At 31.5% G+C, this 20,603-nt stretch overlaps 1 protein-coding gene across 1 annotated transcript in view; it reads right to left on the reverse strand.

Annotated features, from left to right (window-relative positions):
- Nucleotides 1–3,057: 3,057 nt before the first annotated feature.
- Nucleotides 3,058–20,603, reverse strand: part of LOC129976240 (cobalamin binding intrinsic factor-like) — a 31,672-nt gene continuing 14,126 nt past the window's right edge. The window contains exons 4-10 of the mRNA XM_056089719.1: nucleotides 18,335–18,563; nucleotides 16,539–16,786; nucleotides 11,279–11,439; nucleotides 9,117–9,297; nucleotides 7,651–7,825; nucleotides 4,414–4,553; nucleotides 3,058–3,272 (exon numbers count right to left, since the gene is read on the reverse strand). Of these exons, the coding sequence (XP_055945694.1) occupies nucleotides 3,166–3,272; nucleotides 4,414–4,553; nucleotides 7,651–7,825; nucleotides 9,117–9,297; nucleotides 11,279–11,439; nucleotides 16,539–16,786; nucleotides 18,335–18,563 (1,241 nt within the window). The 3' untranslated portion in view covers nucleotides 3,058–3,165. The remainder of the gene's footprint in view (nucleotides 3,273–4,413; nucleotides 4,554–7,650; nucleotides 7,826–9,116; nucleotides 9,298–11,278; nucleotides 11,440–16,538; nucleotides 16,787–18,334; nucleotides 18,564–20,603) is intronic.

A 20,603-nucleotide genomic window follows, 5' to 3' on the forward strand; every position in this document is an offset into this window, starting at 1 on the left:
AAACATTGCCAAAACTGAAATATTAAAAATGCAGTTGAAGACACTTGCAATGGCAACATTTCCAATACTTTTATTTTTATTCATTCTAAGCATAATCGTTTGCGTTATTTAGCCTAAAACTTCTTTTCTTGTTTGAGTAAAAAAATAATAATTACCTATAACAGTTGAATAAAACCCATTGGAACAAACGACTTTTCTTTATGAAATGGATATGTCTTTTGCAGTTGTAAAACTCTTTTCAAAAATATTCTAGAGGAAATCATTTCAGATTATTTTATCATTTTCCGATTTTAACTGTCATAAGTAAAATCAAAGTGTTACAAGAAACAGTTTATGTATTTTTTGGGGGAAAATGATTCGATAAAATTTTATTCTTCAGATCATCAGACCCTAAAATGAGTCTTTTATGAGAGTAAAGGTTTTTTCATTTCTAGATCATGTTTATTTCTTACCGTCGTTTTTACTTTTGGTATTTTCGAAATTTGAAGGATTTAGTGAAATTTGTTGATTTTCATAAAATTTTCTTAAAACCATTCGTTTGGATATTGCGAAGGGAGTGAAAATATTTTTTTTTCTTCAGATGATTTCAATATATCAATAAAAGTATCTCAAACACTTTAAGCAGTGTTATTCATTCCCATTTTCAGATTAATTCCAGTTGCCTTTCAACCCTTCGCAGGTAACTGTGTCCTTTCTTAAAAAATTTACAACTTTTTAAAAAGAAATTTATGATTTTCTTCACATTTAAGGTTTGGTAAAGAATTTTTTTTTCCAGACTTTGGAATGGTTTAACAAAATTCATCAGGAATTTTCATCATTATTATGTCTGTATTTCCGCTTTTAATAAATCTGAAGAAAGAGAACGTATGTATTTTGAATGATTCATCAATGGTAAATAATACTTTATTTATTCGCATTCAGTAATAAGCTTTGAGTCAGCTGAAACCACATCTATTTTCTTTAATAAGTATGAATGCTAATTAGCGTTCAAATAACCCGTTGAATGCAACGTCCTTTATGATGGGAATTTTATGGACTGAATAAATAAAAAATATTGAATCGTACGTCATTTTTTGTTCTTTAATCTTTCAGTTATTCAATTTTGTGCTTTGGGTACACTTTTATTACTTCTAATGCTTGATGCTGCAAAGAACAGTTTGGTTGTTTTTTTCTCCTTTCACGCTGTTAAAATTTTAAAAAATTCATTTTCATTTTCAAAGTTTAAATGTTAGTGGTAGCCATTTATGAATATGCTGCATTATAGCATTCATTGTTATTGTAATTATCACATAGTATAATTGTATGTCCTTGCATAGTTTTAGTATAGTATTTAGCATAGTGCACTTCATTTAACTCTGCTAAATTTTAGGCCTTTCAAAATTTAATTTTTCCTGGTTTCATCCAAAATGTTCTTTATCCAAGCAATATTATAAAACTTTCTCATTTTGTTCCCATTTCATCAGTTCTGTTTTGCATTCTTGCTGAAATAATCTCCAGGAGAGCTGATGGATGCTCTAAAACCAAAATGTTGAGCTGACTTCCCTGGGCCTTAAAAGAATGTCCTGCTTAAAATTTTTCTTAATAATTCTCTATAACATTGACATTTTAAAAATTTAAATGTTCTGAATTTCATTAAAGAATTTTATCGTTGTTATGACAGGTTTTTATTTTTCTCTTTTACATTCTTCTTTGATTCATTTGAGCATCAAAAGAGAAATGTATTATTAAAATTTTTGGATGTATTGTTTTGCTTTAAACATGCTTTTAAAAAATCATGAAAGTTGTAAACAGCTGTAAAAGAACTGTATCCTGGTCAACAGATGAGTTTATGATTAGTCATTAAGTTATCAGGCATTAAGTCGATCGCGATTGACCGGTGGACCACTAAGCCATTTTGAGGTGACCGCCTTTACTAAGATTTAATACGCGCATACTAAAAGAAACATATTTGTGGAGCACATATATATGCATTCGATGAAATAATAAAAGTTCAATCAGAATTTGAGAGACCTTTTCAGCAATTTACTACCCTAGGACAAATTGTTACATTCATGTGTTATCCATTTAGCAATGTTAATGTGGAAGAAATAATTGAAAATATAAATTATTTGTTCTTTTTATCTCTTGAGCAAAACCAAGTTCTTTCCCTTAAGAATAACATAATTTTAAAACCACGCAATTCAGATCCTAAGAATAACTTTTGGAATGTAATGGGCGAAATATAAGTATCCTAACTTTAGAAAAGTTGATATCATTTAACATCGTTTCTTATCGTAACACCCTACATGTGTGATTCTGCATTTTCCACGATGAATATAATTGAAGAAACCTATCGTTCCCGTCTCATAGATGACCCCTTGGAATCCAATGAAATATTAGCAGTTAGTAATTATTTATCGAAATATTCAAGATTGGCGGACAGTAAGCAGACTAATTCTTCTACTTACTATAACAACTAACTTTAGATGAAAATGATTTGTTTTTGTGTATTTTGATTGTTTGATATTAAAATATATCCTTTAATATAATTGTATTTGTGACTATTATTGTTATGTTTGTATCTTGCTATTATTATTATGTTTTTAGTTATGTAGGTAAGTGCATATTCCGTATTTATTATTAAGTTGTAATAAATAGTTTAGACCCTTTTTTTTAGCTCACCACACCTACGCCGCTGGGTGGAATACAACATCTTGGAAAAATTAGAAGTACCTTGCCCATACCTTGGAAAAATCTGTCAACCCCTGATTTTAAGAATGATCTTAATTTCTTTTAATTATAAATTTTTTATAAAAATAAAATTTCCTTTTTTTTATATATATTATTTAACAAAATACAATGAATTTTCGAAGGAAAATCTGCACATTTGTGTGTTAAAACGAGGCATTTCTTTTGGTTCCAGTAAAGTTAAAAAAAAGCACAAATTTCCCATACAGTTCCATGCAAATGGATTTTTTTTGCAGGCTTCTTTGAGTAAGAGAAAGAAATTCCAAATTCCATCGAGTAATTATAAATTTTTTTGTAACGAACATTGATGAGAGAACGCAAAGTCAGAACTTGAATGCTAAAAAATCTCTTTTTATTTAAGCAATGGTTCACAAAAATCTTTAAGAATAATAATTACTCATATATAAAGGGAAATTATTTAATTATTTAGTAAGACATTTAAGATGATGTAACAGAATTCTGTATCAGACTTTGGCCGCTCCAAGGACCACGCTTATACCACAATATGATTTCTTGATTAGGTTTCAGTTTTATATCCACGGGACCTGCAATAAAAAGGAAAAATAATAAAGTGATTGTTTATATTTATTTTGAAATCAATACAGCTGATAGATGTGCTTAAAAAAACGCAAAAAGCAATTCATAAATTGTAAATTGAGTTATATTTTGAATTTAATCTGGAGATTGTATAAATTATCCGATCGATTCTATTAAGCACGCATCTAAGTAGATGTGCAAAGAGATCTTGCTTTCAACTTACCAAAAATTTGTTAAAAATATTTTACAAATTGCAGTACATCAGAAAAACATCTATCTGTAAATGGGATTTTAAATTTCTCATCTGGTACATCTCCATTCTGGAAATCTAATAAGAATTTCGTATCTTTAGCAATATCTAAATTCTACCCCGCTGATGTGGTGTGAAAGTTTGGAGCGGGGGGGCAGCTCAAATGTCATCCTCGTCATTTGACCATAGTTCAAAATTATAAGGTCTGCCCCAAAATAATTCCAGTGCTGCTTTAAAACGGGACGTTAGTAAAAATTAAATTCAAAGCCAAAATTCTACTTTAAATCGTGACTACATATGAAAAGATTTCTGCCATTGAGGCTCTGAAATCTGCCGGCAGATTACGGTTGTGGAGAGTTAGTATCATCATGTGACTAAAGTATTAAATGAAGACATTGTTTTCTAAAATCTATTACTTTGAAAATGTATGTTTAGAATATCCATTGAAGCTACCGAATTAAGTTGAAACATTTCTCCATATTTTTTTTTAATTTAACAATTTTTCTTTTTTAATTTTAGGAACCCAATTTATTTTAGAAGTCAAAAAGCCCACGATAATAATTTTGCTAAGGATTCTCATCTGAAACTTTGCGATCTACTTAAAAATAGAAATAAACAGCTCGCTAATTGTCTAAAATTCTTCAGCATCTCATTGAACAAAATATGCAGAAAATGCAAATTGTTGTTTGAAACTCATTCCATTAAAACCATAAATATATTGTAATAATATATTGCTGTTGTTGCTAATAATTCATATTAAATTTACTATCTCACACATTCCAGGCTATATAACAATAGGAAACAAGGCAAACAACAAATGTAAAATGACATCTACAATAAAGTGGATAGAATGTTGGATAATCATTTTTAGTGCGGAACTTGCAAATGAAGGAACTTACTTTCTTCTATCATCTTCGGATCTTCATCAGAATTTGAATTTTTTAGGAATATGAACCAGAAAGTCCCCATCTCGGGATCATCTTCCTTTCCATTCACCGCGGCTACGTACGGCTTACCATCCACGACGTTGTACTCGACTCTGAAAAATTTGACATCTCATAAATTATAATGAAGTCATAAAATGTATCTAAAATGAAGTTTAAAAAAGAAAATGGTAAAATAATCTTAAAATAGCTAGGGATATTAATACTCCACTATAAATAAAATTTAGTAGCTACTTTTCATTTTGAATACCAAACTTTCCCCTTAAGAGTTTATTTGGGGAAAATAATCAGCTTCATCTGCATATTAAAATTCATTGAAATTTGCAAAACTTAAAAAAAAATTCATAATATGTGTTCATGTTGCGAATGAAAGTACCAATTCCAGTATCAACTGGAGTCTTCTTTTAGGGAGAAAGAAATGTAAGCGGAGGTAAAATTTATATTCAGTTAAAATTCAATGCATTGTTAGCAATTAAAAGATATTCTGAAGAAACACAAACGAAACTCGTTTTAAAGAAATAGAAAGAAAAATTAAATACAGAATAATAATCAATTATTGGCATTTGAAGTACAACAAGAAAACCATAGTAACTGTTGAAATAATCCTGACTGTAATCGTACTGAAAAGAAACTGAATATGCCTGAACACATCCTTAAAGTTACGCGGTTCATTAGGGTCATGAAATTGTGCGGAAAAGATTTTGAAATCTACTTTGTGTTAGAACAAGTTACAAGTACAATTTATATATCAACAGGTGTAATTGCTGTTATTGATCATGGCACTTGTCATAGATAAATCCGCTGACGAAGAGAGCGATTTTAAGCCAAGCTTTAATGTCTCTTATTTCATTAGCACCATCGAGACACAAGAGTAAGTCTCAGCTATTCATGCGTGACTAGGGATTGCAATACCGGACCAAAATTTCAATACCGGTATTCGGTATTTTTCAGATCTTAATACCGGGATACCGGTTTTAATACCGGTATTAGAAATTTTAGAAAAATAAAGAAAACACAGGTGTTTCTTTGTTTTATTTGCCAGTTTCATTAGAGAGTGTAAATGTTACAAAAAATAATTTGTAACATAAAATATAACAGTATATAAAGAACCGCAAAAAAGTAAAGAAACATCTTATTTATTTAAATCATAAAAAAAGTGTAAATATCACTATTCAGTCTGTGGTACTATTAAAATTTTTTGAAATTTGTTAATAAAAAACATAATGCATCAATTGTACTATCATTAAGCCTGAAAAGTAATTTTGTGCAAAAATTACCAGCTGTTAAAAACGCTCTTTCGGCATCTACGCTAGTTGGTGGTACTGTTAGGAATGAGCGATATACTTTTTCCAAATATTTACCTATATATCCCTCATATTGAACTAAATCCATTTCTCGTCGGGTGGTTTTTGATATAGCTGATTTCTGTATTGTAGTTTGGTTCTTTGAAATTTTTTTTATCTATCGCTAATTCTAATTTTTGTTCGAGACAATTCATTTTCACTATCGACATTGATGTCATCATAATCTTCGATAAGTGAACCGTATTCTTCTGAATGTGTATAGGTTTATGGGTAAAAAAATTTAAGAAAATTTACTATAAACTTAATCAGATTTGAATTGGTTTTCTTTTCTTCTTTTTCATTTTTAAAATCATTATAATTAAGTAAATACCATAAAACATTTTCTATTTCGGTATGCCTTTCAACTGTGGGATTTTTCAATGTAATATATAATTCTTCAGATAGTGATGTGTGCTGTTCTTTCAGTGACTGCAACATGAAATTTATTGTTGCATTAGCTGTTAATAAATTACAATCTCTCCGACATAATGCCTCAACAGTCAGTTTTATTGGAAGTAGAGCTGATGCAGTTCTGGATATTGAGTCGAATTCACTATCTGAAAAATTAATTTACGAGTTGAAGTCGATTATTGCTTTTTGAATTGGATTTCTCAGTTTCAAAAATTGTTCCATCATTAGAAGTAAACTGTTTCAACGTGTTTTAGAATCTAATATTAACATATATTGTTTTATTTTCAGTTAGTATACATTTTAGTAATATGTTATTTTTTATAGAGGAACGTTTAAATATCTTAACAATTTTTTGAACTTTATAAACTATAGGAAGCAATTCGTGATTGGTTAATATTTCATCCTCATTAGAAATATCTTCTTCAGCAATGAGATTGTCATTATTTTCATTGTCAATATCACTCACTCTCACTCTTACTCTCTTCAAAGTTGGAATCCGAAGTTTCTATATCCACAGTATTTGGATTCTTCTGTTCTTTATTTTTTGATATCTATTACTCCTAATTGAATTCCATCAGCATAACACAATTGCTGATTTGCTCCAATCAACTTTCTAACTTTGTTCATAACTGTTGCTGCATCAGTCGTTATGGATACAATATTTTCTTTCAGGGATAATCCATGTTTCGCTAATTTAGATTTAAGCAATTAAGCCATTAATTTCTTCCATTAGGGAGATATAAAAGCAAAAACGTATACTATTTTGCTATGTTGGCAACTCCTGAACATTTAGTGGAGACAATTTTAAAAATTTGTAGTAAATACCGAAAAACCAGTATTTAAACTTGTGAATACCGGTATTACAAAATCGTACAAATAGCTCAAAATAACGGTATTCGGTATCCCGGTATACCAGTATTGCAATCCCTATGCGTGACAGTCTTTTCCCGGGGTGGACTTCATATATTTCATTCCCCATCCACAGACTTAAATCTCAATCAGAGAGCGATCATCTTTGATCTAATAACCCGAGTGGTATTGTCTCGATTTGGAGGACTTAGTGGCTATAACAGATTTTCACGGGCACCAGCCACCATGTACACAAATAGTCTTCGGCCGGCGAAGTTCTAACTCATAACCCAACGAATACGAATCCAACTCCCTGCCAACCAGGTTATCCCGACCCTACAGGACTCATTACTTCTAAGAACCAGACTGATGAAACAATATGTACAATGGCATGAAATCATTAGAACGATAAAACATTTGAATCAATGATGTTATTTGTATAAATTGGAATTCCTTGAATTATAGTTATTAGAAACTAAATGGAATGTTTTGTGCACACATCTTCCGATTTGGAAATATAACAAAATGAAAAGCATAGATTTAAAACTTCAATTCTTTATACACGTACTCACTCACATCCATCACTTACCTCTGTCTGTTGTCTATCTTTGCCACCGTCTCAATAACGTCATAAATAGTGCTGTTCACACGCATTCTTAGTCGCCAAGTTCGAGCCAAATTCATTTCGTCACCGAGCCAAACAGAATACAGGACATTCGTCGTTTCTCCATTGATGTCTAAAGTTTTCTCTAAAGCTTCCTCTTCTGCAGGAAAAGAAAAGACATTTTTTTTAAAACTTATATCATTCATCATCCATTGGCAGTATATTCAGGGTCTTAGACCATTGTACGGCATTTTATCGTGTTTTGTTATATCACAATTTGATCGTAATGGTTCAGTGTAAAGTCATTTCTTCTTATCAAAATGGGTTGGATAATTTTGTGTGAGTGTCTCATTTTGAAGCTACACGATTATATGGTATTTTGGTTTATAAAAATGTTTTCACGGTGTCAAACTCCGTTTTGCTCACATACTTCCATTAACTCCTTCATACAGTATCAAATCTATTAACTATCTCACTCTTTTTGTTAAACTTAATTACATATTTTATAAGACTTTAACAAGAATATTGAATTAATATAAATAATTCAATTTAGACGATAAGTCTCCCTCTCTGGAACTTCCGCCCCCCCCCCCAAACTTTTCTGTTCATATTTGCTGAAAAACTGTTTTATTTTAGTTTACCAATCTTCGAATAAAAATGGATCAAACAGTTTTCGAAAAAGAGGCTTTGTTTGCCACCCGTCACGATTCGCAGAGAGTGCGCTGTCAGAGAAGCATCGGAATTTGAATACTGATATTTTTATAATGAAAAAAAAAAACCTTCTTATTTCCAGGAAGTGGAATGTTTCCTGTTTTAACACGTTTTCGCTCATTTTCTCACAATACTGTAAACTTAAGTCGATGTTTTAGAATTTGCTGTATTCGAATCTGTTCTTAGAGAGCCAATCAATTCAATATGTACAGTGGTTAAACGTGGAATAACGGTTGTAGTCAATATTTTTTTTATTTGCTGATTTGCTTTCCTTTCTGATGCCGTATAAACTTTTATCAGTTGTATGAATTTTAAAAAAAAAATGCACAAACCGTTGGTCGTCATTCTTTTGAAATTATAAAAGAAACCGTAGTTGCAATTTATAACTAATTAGCAACAACGGAATGATTTTTTAAAAATAATTACAAATTCATCGAAATGTTTTAATTAAGAAATGTTAAAAAATTTCTGAAGACATCGAACATTTCCTATAAATAACTTATTGCTCAAATAAAATATTTTTTTTTATCTACTAGAGTGCAAAAGTGCAAGAACACCAGAGTCTATATGAATCAGTCAGAAATAAAAAATTCTCAGTTAATTTAAGGAAAACATATAACAATTACACGTTTCTTAAACACAAAATTTAATTCGTATTTCAGAAACCATGCCCTTTTTTTATATATAAATTTTTATTTTCCTATCCCAGTCAGATGGAAAATTTCGAAAAATTTTTTCACCTGCAACTGACGGCCTGCTGCAGTGACTGGAACTGATATTGAGCAAGCTTTTCTGATGGAGGACGGGAAGTATGTAATAGGCATTCAGAATTGATTTGCTTCCGTTGAGGCCGCCGATTAAAACCTGAATGGCCGACTCGAGGTCGAAATCCTTCTTGTAAGAGTCGTGGATGAACAGGGCCTATAGTGAAAGAGTACCAAATTATCCGATGAGATAACTTATAAAAAAATCATAGAATATAAAATAAATATTAATTTAGTGAAAATGAAAAATGTGTTTCAGATTCTTTTAAATAGGAAATATTTACTAAAACACGATGTTCAATACATCGAATTTACAAACAGACATAATTACATAAAACAATGTTAATTTGAGAGAAACTTAAAAATAATTCTGTTAAGGAAATATTTACCTTGGAGGGAAAGAAATGCCACCTTAAACCATTAATAAAACAGGTTTAGATAAAGTATTGTAAGATAAAGAAATAAATTTCGCCTAACTCTTTTTAAAATAAAATACTAGACTAATTTTTAGGGCATTTTATCTGTGACGCTAAAGAATGTATTCGAATCTAAAATTAAAAATATTTTGGAAACAAAACTAAATTATTTCAGAATCGCAACTAAAAAATTATCTACTAAACACACAGATGAATCAAGACAATAGTAATTAAAACCAAGTTAATAGGAAAAAAAAGTATCAAAATTAAACCAAATAAAATAAGAATCCGGCCTGAAGACTTTCTCAAGGGTCACTCTCAGGCAGGGATTCAAAAATTTCGAGTCACGAGGAATCAATAGTTAGTTTTAGTCTGTTTTCCTTGCAGAAAAATCCCTTTTTTTGAATCCCTGCCTGAGAGTGACCCTTGAGAAAGTCTTCAGGCCGGATTCTTATTTTATTTGGTTTAATTTTGGTTTGGCTTTTTTTCCTGATTAACTTGGTTGTTATTATATATATATATATATATATGTGTGTGTGTGTGTGTGTGTGTGTGTATGTGTGTGTGTGTGTGTGTGTGTGATATCTCTAAATATAAATTAAATCCTAATTAGCTTCTTCATTTTTATTTTTATTTTATCTTATTTTAATTAATTACTTCTTGCTAAAACGTTCGCTTATTTCCTAATCCAATTCCACCTTTTTTAAATTTAATTAATGCTACAAGAGCTGTAAAAAATTGCTTAAATCAGCGGTTCTCACGTTTCGAGTGAAGAGATAAAAATTTCCTTGGCTAAAGAAATTATTTTAAAAGATCCCTATATTATTACCCTTACCTAATTCGAAACGTGTAAGGAAATTCCTACCAGAATTTCACAGTATATAATCTCTGAGAAAAAATATTTCGCTCTCTTTTCCTTCTCGTCTTCTCTTACATCCCTTGTGCATAATGTCCTTGTGCTTCTTATGCATAAATTATGTAGCCCTTGATGGAAATGTTTTTTTATTATAGATACATATATAATTTATTTCTTGGATTATACTCTTTGTTATTCAATCTTTTCACTTCATTTCCTTATAGGAAACTCTCACAAATATGATCCCTTAAGTATTTTTTTCTGCATTAAAAAAAAAATGAATTATTATTAAAGAATGATAATTCACAACGCTGCTGCTTTGATAAGACGTCTTGTAAAAATCTGAAGCCTTTTTCAATATGATTTGCTGTTCAATCGAAGTACGATATTTTTCTAGTCTATTTGAAGAAAAGAAAGTTTTTTTCCCTATCAGAAGGAAACAATCATCAATCCGATAACAAAAATCTTGAAGATATTCAGAAGCTACTTGAAGTTCAAGAGGTATTGAAGAAAGGAGAATTTAAAACAAAAGGAAACAAGAAATCTGACCTTAGAATAAGTATTTGCGAAGGATGTTCATTTCAGCGTTCCAAATTTAATGCGAGTTTTCCTCCAAAATTAAAGATATATCTTAATTGGTGATGTAACATTTCGTTCCGATCGTGCCATGACGCGGCTATTTATAGAATTGTAGAGTTATTTTTCAATGAAATATATTTATGTGGCTTGACATGAAATCTTCTTGTGCATCACAGAATCAAATAATTTAACCGGGCAATTTTATTTAGTCGATTCTAACTGTCAAAGGATCCTAAAAGTCTAGTAAACCTAATGGACGCAGACGGTTTCTGAGAAATTGGATTCACCTGAGTGACAAGAGCGGTGGTCTTGTAATTGTCGACAGTCCCATTCCTGAACTGGCGCCTCTTCAACTCCTGCAGCATGTCCTTGAGGGTGCGCTCGTCCACGGACACGTCACTACGAGAAGAAATGCAGGCCAAGGCCATACTGGCCAATGCCTGAGAATCTGCAAAAAGAAAAAAAAATAATGCGCATTCAACACGACCGTTGCGAACATTTTATTTTTGGATGTATACCACAAAAATACTGACACTTGTGATAAACTTAACAGAATTCAAAAACGAATTTTTTTCGGGGTATTTGTTTCAGATCGTGCTTGCATTGTTAAGTATAAAAGAATTTTCGTTTGAATTTATTTTTAATTGAAAATTGGAAGATTATATTATGCATAAAGTCTATTATTGCGCTTTATGCGATCAAGAAACTCAGACACCAATAAGAAAACAGAAGAAAAAAAATCTTAAAGTATGCAGAAAGATTAATAATGTAAAAATGAAACAAAATTCATGAATGAAAATAAAAACAGAAAATTAGATCAAGATGAAATTACTTTTATGAATAATAACATATCGTACGGAATTTTTCTTTAAACAAGTTTTGGCCTACAGGGATATTAAATCGAAGTCATTTGTTAACGACATCGCTAAAACATCGTCATTTGTTAAAAGCTTCGCAAATTTTTCCAAAACTTCATTACCTGCGTTCGCTTGAATAAGACTGAAAACTAATTTCAGGGCATTAAACTATTAGGTCCCACCTCCAGCTTTACCTTCCTGGGTTTCGTGCACCATGTAATGGATATGCTGCATAAACTAATAGGCGAATACAATAAAAATAAACTAGACTAAAAAGTGACTATCTTAAGTGCCTTTCCTTTGAAAATGGTAGAAAAATCCATTCCACTTGTGTAAACTGCTGTGACCATCTAGCTTCACCGGATCACATTCTGAGTTGCATCGGACTTATCCGATCACCTTATTATTATAGAATTCTTGGTGGTCAACAAGCTACTGGAGCTGATATGACATATGACTGATCTTTTGAGGATAAGCAACTACAACAACATAAAAATAATGTTCGAAAATCTCATCTTTCAGTGCATTAATAACAAATATATTATATCCAAGATTAGCTGGTCCTATTTCGATATGCAGTTAAGAATATTAAAACTCGTGCATTATATTAATTATGAATGGAAATTCACAGATGTATCAAGTAATGCACAAATACAAACAACTCATTCATCAGGCTTCGAGGTTTGTGAAAATACGGAAGAAGGCATTCATTAGGAATAATTTAAAGCACAAAATAAACTGATTCTTTCTTCACTGACGTAAATGAAAGTTTTTATTAACATGACTACCACTAAAATCCTCTCTTCTTCAACTTAATGTTTGATCTTAATGATTCAAAAGCAGGTTCTATGTTAATGTTTCTAAAGGCAGAACAAAATCAAAACCTTACTGGAAATGATAAACCACTTAGTCTACTGAGCAATCTGGGAAAATTCTATGACAATATTTTACTTATCAGACTCAAAAACCAATGTAAAGAACCTGCTATCATCCCTGAGGAGTAATATGACTTTAGGTCGACTCATGGATGTGTTCACCAACTTCTGAAGGTCACAAATATCATCACGCATGACTTTAACAACAAACTATACGCCGGTGGGATTTTCCTTGATGTAAGAAAGGTATTTGATAGAATGTGGCATAATGATCTCATAGACAAGCTCATAGATTTCAAAATACTCTGTTACAATATCGATATAATAACCAATTTACTCTATAAAAGAACTTTTCAAGATAAAATAAATAATACGCTTTCTTCAAAAGGTAAAATGAAAACTTCAAGGAAGTATTCTTAGTTCTCTACATCTTTACAGCCGATTTCCCCAAGAATAATTACATCACAAACTGCTTCTTTGTTGATGATACTGCTATCTTTACGTAAGGCAGTACCAGAAATTTTGTCATAAAAACGCTTCAAAAAGGATTCCTGAGCATTGCAATCTGGTGCAGGAAGTGGCGCGTCTCCATGAATACGGAAAAGTCATGCTCGGGGTGCTGTCATGTTCGGGGAAGGACAGCTAAAGGAACTTCCAACTATATTCAAATTCTTTGAAGATAACTCCTCTTGGGAAAAAGAAGTGAAATATCTTTCGCTGGTCCTAAACAAAACTCAATTTTAAAAACCATATCAGCAATAGTAAAAAGAAGTTATCGGCTAAAGTTCACTTCATCATCCCACTCTTTGGCAGACGTTCCCCCTTTTCACAAAAGAATAAAATGTTAATATAGAAACAAGTTTCAAGATCCATCCTCATTATTGCCGCTCAAATGCGGGAACTTACTGCTAAAACCAACCGAAACAAAATTCAAGTTTTATAAAATAAAATACTTGGTATCATTACCAATGCTCCCTGGCTTACTTGGAATAATATTTTACACAGAGATCTTAAGACTCCAAAGCTCGACGATTTCATCAGAGACCTTTCAAGAAAATATTGTAATAAACTCAAATCTCATGGAAATCCCACAATCAAGGAACAAACTAACTATGCCCATTGCAATGGAAAACTCTTCCTTACTCTTCAACTAAATGGATGTTGCCACTTAAACCTCCGTAGCTTCTCCTTAAATTTAAATTGCATTTAAAGAACTGCTTCATTTTACTGCTTAAGCGCATATAAGCAATCCTTTTTCTACTCAACTGACGGTTTTCGCTCTGCTTCTAGCTACCTCAAACTGATTATGGAAGTGGCAAGGCACTAAGGTTCTTCACACATCTAATTCAAGTTAAAAGCAGATTCTTTGGCAAGTCAACTACTCTCAAGAATTTATGTCTGTTTTATTTTAGATCTCTAATCATTGGGAATGTAGGTATGTTGCATGATCATATTTTACACTAAGTGAAAATAACACATAACAGATTTTTAAAATTCTTTTTCAATGGACAATTAATTTTCATAGAATTTAAAACCATATTACCTGGAAAGGAAATTTAGTCTTCGTGTCCATTTGAAGCAGAAATCGAAGATATTTTTTTTCCATTTATATATTCAAAGTATTTTCTTGCTTACTGCGCATAAAAGGATTAAATCAGCATATTTCAGGATATTTCAAAAATTTTGAGTATGATTTGAAACTCAAATAAAAGCATTTGACGATATCAGCTTTATTTCTGAATTCTGTCTTGGTTTGTTAACCTTTATTAACAGCTGAAATGGGTAGGATGAGAAACTGAGAGAGCAAAAACATTATCTAATGCTCTTGATAGATTGATGTTATAAAACAGGACTTCTCTACCTATTTTTTTAATCGCTTTCCCCTGGATTAGTCCTTTTACAATTTTAAAGTCCATATGCATTTCACTGTCAAAAACAACTCTCATCTTCCCCCTCAAAAGTGTACTTAGTGATAAAATGGAGTGTTCAGGTTATTTAAGAGTCAAATGATTCGAATGAACTTGTATCACTAATAGGATCTGTTTTCTTTACATTTTAAACCATTTTTTTTATAATTGTATCATTTCAACGTTAAAACAGATTCAACCAGGATGGAAATAAGATTCCACTGACTAATAGTAATATCTATAATTATTCATCCTGGATTATTTATTTCCGCGTTAATTGCGCGTTTTAATAAAAACATCGAAACAAGAAACTTTAAGACAGGAATTGGAATGTTTCTAGATAATTTTAAATGAAGGGAAAGAACGGGTAATCATGTTGCAACTGTTGCAATTGCATGCACTACTCACAAGCAATCGTGCAAGCGGTTGCGTGGCAGGTTGGTTGCAACCAGCTATCAATCAACTATTGCACTTTAATATATTGTTATAAATTTGGGGTTCTTTCCATTTGTTAGTCGATGAAAAAAACTGTCCTTTAAAAGTCTAAAGTATTTATTTCAGAAAATTCCAGTAAATTCAGAACTTAGCCCGAAGAAAAGAAAACATAGCAGCACACTACAATAAACAGTAATCCACAAATAGTAATTGGTTGTGATAATAACCACAGCACACGAAGCAGCCATATAGAATAAAGCAGGAGGTGGGAGTCTACGTAGCTACACTCTACGGTTTCTACAAATGCCTGCAATTCTCTACTGTCTATTCCTTTAGCTGTATCCAACTGCTGCCTCACTACTACACGACTGGCTACTCCTCAGACGACTCGATGCTGCTTCTATAATAAACACTAGGATTCGGCACACAACTCGATTCACCAAACGCTTGAGTTCCACACAACGCTTGCGTTCTACAGGACTGATACAACTATTCGTCGTTGACTCACTTTGCGACTCCAAATCTTTTTAACAACTGTCTTCAACCTAGACTTACGGCCTTTTGTAGTTCCCGGAGTCGGGTAGAGAAGGTTCTGCAACAATCAGGCTTATCTCTATTCCTATTGGCTCTATCGCCAAAATTCTGAAAATTTCCACTATCTATTTTATCAGTCGCCAAATTCGTAGCCAAACACTGGGATCCCTAATTCGGCATGCAATAGACATCCAACAGAGCTCTCGTAAAAGGGTTTTTCCATTGATTGAACTAACCGTCCGGGAAAGCAACATCAGAGATTTGTAATAATATTCTTCCATTTTTTTTAATTTTATAAATGGATTTTTACAAAAATTTTGAAATCCGAAATTCTTAAATTTTTATTTTATTTTAAAACCTATATGTTTCATGTTTCCCCTACCATTACCAAGATTATTTTCGCGTATCCCTAGATGTACTTTTAAGATTCATACATCTCCAAAAATTAGAAACTTCTGCCATGGAAGTTAAACTCTTTTTATGCGTGGTGGAATTACGCAATTTTCAAGCACTCGCCATAATTTTTAGTATTAGAAAGACATCGCAATTTCCTTGCAATATTGCTGAGAAAAAATGCTCCAAAAAATTTTTCAGAAATAAAATTGAAGTTACTTTTTTCTCTTATTCTGTGTTAAAACATTTCATTTGTTTGAACGCATTTATTAAAGTAACTTGGTACAATATTTTAATGATTAACATTACGATTCATTTCTTTGTAAAATAACTAAATAATACACAAATCCCAGAGCACATCGAAAAAGCTTAATCAATATTTATTTTTATTACTTTATTCCGATTCATGTCATCTATTTAGAAGCCAGTTACTCATGCGTTTAATATATTTTTGTTCAAAGAGAACAACTAACTTAGGCTCGACTTAACTCTAATTAAGGCAATTGAGAGTGAAATTGTAAATTATTGCATTTAAATGTTGCTTACCTGTCCAGAATGGCCTATGCTGTGAGTCGTAGGCTGCGGTTACTTTCTCCAAGTCTTTGATCGTCATAACGTCGCCCGCGTTGCACAAGGCGAGAATCAGGAAGGGGTTGGTGTAGTTTCCATCCGACTCCACCCTCCTGCGCAACTCACGAACCAGGTTGTCGCCATAGAAGTCCCTCGGTTCCATGCATGCCACTACCAGGGCATGTATATACAGTGCGAGCTCCTGTGAGCTTATCTTTTTATCTCTAGAAATAAATAAGATTGCATTTTTTGTGACTGTTTCAATTAAATAGTAAAGTACCTTTTTTTAAACATTTGAAAAATTATTTTTCAAAGTACTAGTTATCATGTTTTTGAAATTCTTTGCATTTAATATGGGCTTATTACGATTCAGTAAAACCTTCAACTTCAAAAATATAAAACACAATTTGTTAGCTTTCGGACCACATTCTGCTTCATTTTTTCAAATTTTATGCCCATCCAGGTGAGATTCACCTTGTGTTCTTATGTGAAACTGGCATCAATGGCACCAATGAACGTAATTACAAAATATTTTCTTACTTTATTTTGTTAGTACCACCACTTAATTTTATAAGACGTTTTACAATAGTTTTCTGTTTTAATTCATAAAAAAATTTCATGAATTAACAAGCGATTATTTAACAAATAGCTAACTCAAAGAGATTTTACGGAACCAATTTATTCTTGGTTGAAATTGTCATAATTTTTGTTATTTTTAATAAATAAATAAATAGATTCTTGAATTCTTGAAATTTATTAATACATTTATTTTTAAATAAGTAAAAGACAAGCAGTTTAATAATTCCTAAATTTAACAAAAATATGATTAAATAATATTTAAATAAAGGAGGCATCAGTGGAAAATTCTTCATTGCATTTTGAAACTTTCTCCGTTTCTGGTTAGAAGAACATCGCTTCAACATGAAACATTCAGCAGACATTCATTTCGGGATGTAAAAATGATGCAAAAATGAAGTAAACTGAAAAATACCCCTCATAGTTTTGAAATAATTTACTGTTATTTTCTGAAATTCATTAAAAAAAAATATTGAAAAAAAGTTAGATCTTGAATAAGAGACAAAAATGAAGAAACATTTTATACTTCAGATATACGATTATCTCATTTTGATATTTCCAATATTTATACTTATGTTTAGGCCAATGAAATTTGTTAGTTTAAACATACTCAATGAGTAGTAAAAAAAAAGTTAATAACGGTCAGTAGGATTTATATTGAAGTTCTATGTTTTATGCTGTATTTCTCATATCTAAACTGAAACTGATGTCTTTGAATTACCTTACTTCGAACACTGATACAAATGCGTTGAATATTAAATTATTCATTTTGAATTCTAATTAACGATTTCTAGAAAAGAAACAACGAACAGTCATTTTATACGAAATGCGCTTGCAAGCATGCTTGCGTTCTTTCAATTGCGTATTTAAAATAAGCTTTCCCCCTGAGTTTCTTTATTGATATCTCATAAAACTCATCATATTATTCTAATGAATTCATTTAAATCACATCGTCCATATTTAAGTACAATTATTTCGACATTCCTTTTTGGCGTATTCAGAATATTTAATTAAAATACAATTGATCTTGGAGTCACTTCTTTTTCTTTGAGATTATTTTTAGAAAATATTATAATTTTATTTCGACTGGAAACTAAAATTTCATTCCTTTTGCCAAACTCTTTAAAATAAGTGAAATCAGTTTCAACCCCGTTAGGGAAATGGAATAGACAAAAGAAAATAAAAATCGTTCTCACTTCGAGAGTCGATGCAGCAGTTGGATCGTGAGCTCGTACCGGATTTCCTCCCCCGTTCTGTTGTTGGGCCCGAAGGTGGTGTCGTCTGCCAGGTGCAAAGCGACGGCGATTCGATGGATTTGAGATCCCCACCTGTCTACTCTGGATCCCGATTTTCTTTTTCGTAGCAACCATGACTTTAGTTCCCGTTTCGAAGCACTGTTGTCCTGTACTTTCGTCGTATACTTTTCTAAACAAATTTGTAATTATTTTGAAAATTTCTCATATATGAGAAATATAAGGTGTATTCTCTCTAACGAGGTTTAAAGTATATTTTAACCGTAATTCCTAACATGTACCTCTCTGAGGAACCTAACATGTACTCTCCTTCCTCTTGTTATTTAATTCTCAGAAAAAAAGAAAAAAAAAAAACGCATTTTAAAATGCAGGGTAACACGCAATTCTATTTATAATAGCATGTCATTTTATATAAACTTTCGTAATTTATTGTCATCATCAAGAACAATAGAATATGATATTTAAAATCAACTAGTGGTTAAAATATGGAAATTTTTTATCTACAACAAGCAAACAATCATGGGCCCGATTCTCCTGCATCCTTCCTGATATGAAAATAAATTTTATACCATATCATGGCATGATTTCATAAACTGATTAATGTGCTCATAATAAACTCATTTATTTTAAATTCCAGTGAAAAACTTCAAATTTTTCAACCCCAATTTAAACAAACATGAATAATAAATACAACAAAACGTTTCAAAACATTCTTTACTTTTAGCTAATAATACTGAAGATTTTAATTTAAAACTCCTTGAAAATTCCAAAAAGAATCGCAGAGATGCATGTGACATTTTTTTTTTTGTTCTCCAGAAAATATAAGACCAACAGAATTATTCATTGCGATAACATTATTTATGAAACATTCTTCAACGAATGAGGTTTCTAAAGGAATCCTAGTTTCGTTCGTAGCAGCTGGCTTCACCGATTGCATTAGAAGTACCTTTCAAAATCACTGCATCATTGTTACTGATGCTTCAATATCGCATTGTTTCATTCCAATCGCAGATGTATCCTGTATTCAAAAATTTGCTATCATTTTCATTAAATAAATTCTGCCCTTAACGTAGTAGTTCTTAAGATTTTACAAGTCTAATCCCAGTAGCACACATATATTGTAAAGAATCCCAAGCAGCAAAAGATCGTTGGCCAATCATTGGCCAAGCATCGCCCCACGGAACGAGCGAGATTGGGGCGAGATCGGAGGCGATCTCGCCCCGACATTGGTCATGTCCCCCGGCGGTTCGCCGCGCGATGGCCGCCCCGACTTGTTTTCGACGAATTTGCCGATCCTTTGGCGACTTGTTATTATCACGGGCGACGTTATACCAAGCATTTCGCGACCTGTTTTATCAATGGGCGACCCAATACCAATCATTTCCCGATGTGTTTTAACAATCGGCGACCCAATACCAATCATTTCCCCATGTGTTTTAACAATCGGCGACCCAATACCAATCATTTCCCCATGTGTTTTAACAATCGGCGACCCAATACCAATCATTTCCCCATGTATTTTAGCAATGGGCAACCAAATGCCAATCAATAGGCAATTTATTTCTGAACACTTGCTGGTGTCAAATTGAAATATTAGTTTAATGGTTATTCAATTTTCTCAAACTCTAGAAACTAGTGTCATAATATTTAAAACTATCATACTTTCAAAATTTTGTATAGTTTACTTTTCTTTTTTACCTATTAATAATAGTGTTTGTTATTTATTTTGATAAATTTAAAATTCCATAAAATACTTGCTTTTGATAAAAATTCATGGAAAATGTCATTCTAATAATTCTTCCAACTTTTTTTTAACTATTATTATAGCATAGATTTTACCACAACCTTACCCTATAAAATGCTTAAATGACATTTTTTTACTGCTCTTTAAAAAAATAAACAAATATTAAAATTATCTGAAATAATTTTAAATTTGATCCCCTGAACATCTATCTACATATAAGATTTATTTCCTTCATTGATATTTCCTGTCTATTTTCATTGTTTAATGCATGGGAAGAAATGTTAACATAATCATAGTTTCAATTACATAATTAATCAGAATGATTTTAACTGATATTAGAAATTTAAAAGTAGGTGTATTACATATATTGCCTATATCATCTGTTTTTAAAAGCTATTTTAAATTCGAAATAGAAAAATATATAATTCTTATTAAAAAATATTTTTTTTTACTATACACACTTTTATA

The sequence above is a fragment of the Argiope bruennichi genome, chromosome 7 (genome assembly GCF_947563725.1).
Source record: "Argiope bruennichi chromosome 7, qqArgBrue1.1, whole genome shotgun sequence".
NCBI lineage: Eukaryota > Metazoa > Arthropoda > Arachnida > Araneae > Araneidae > Argiope > Argiope bruennichi.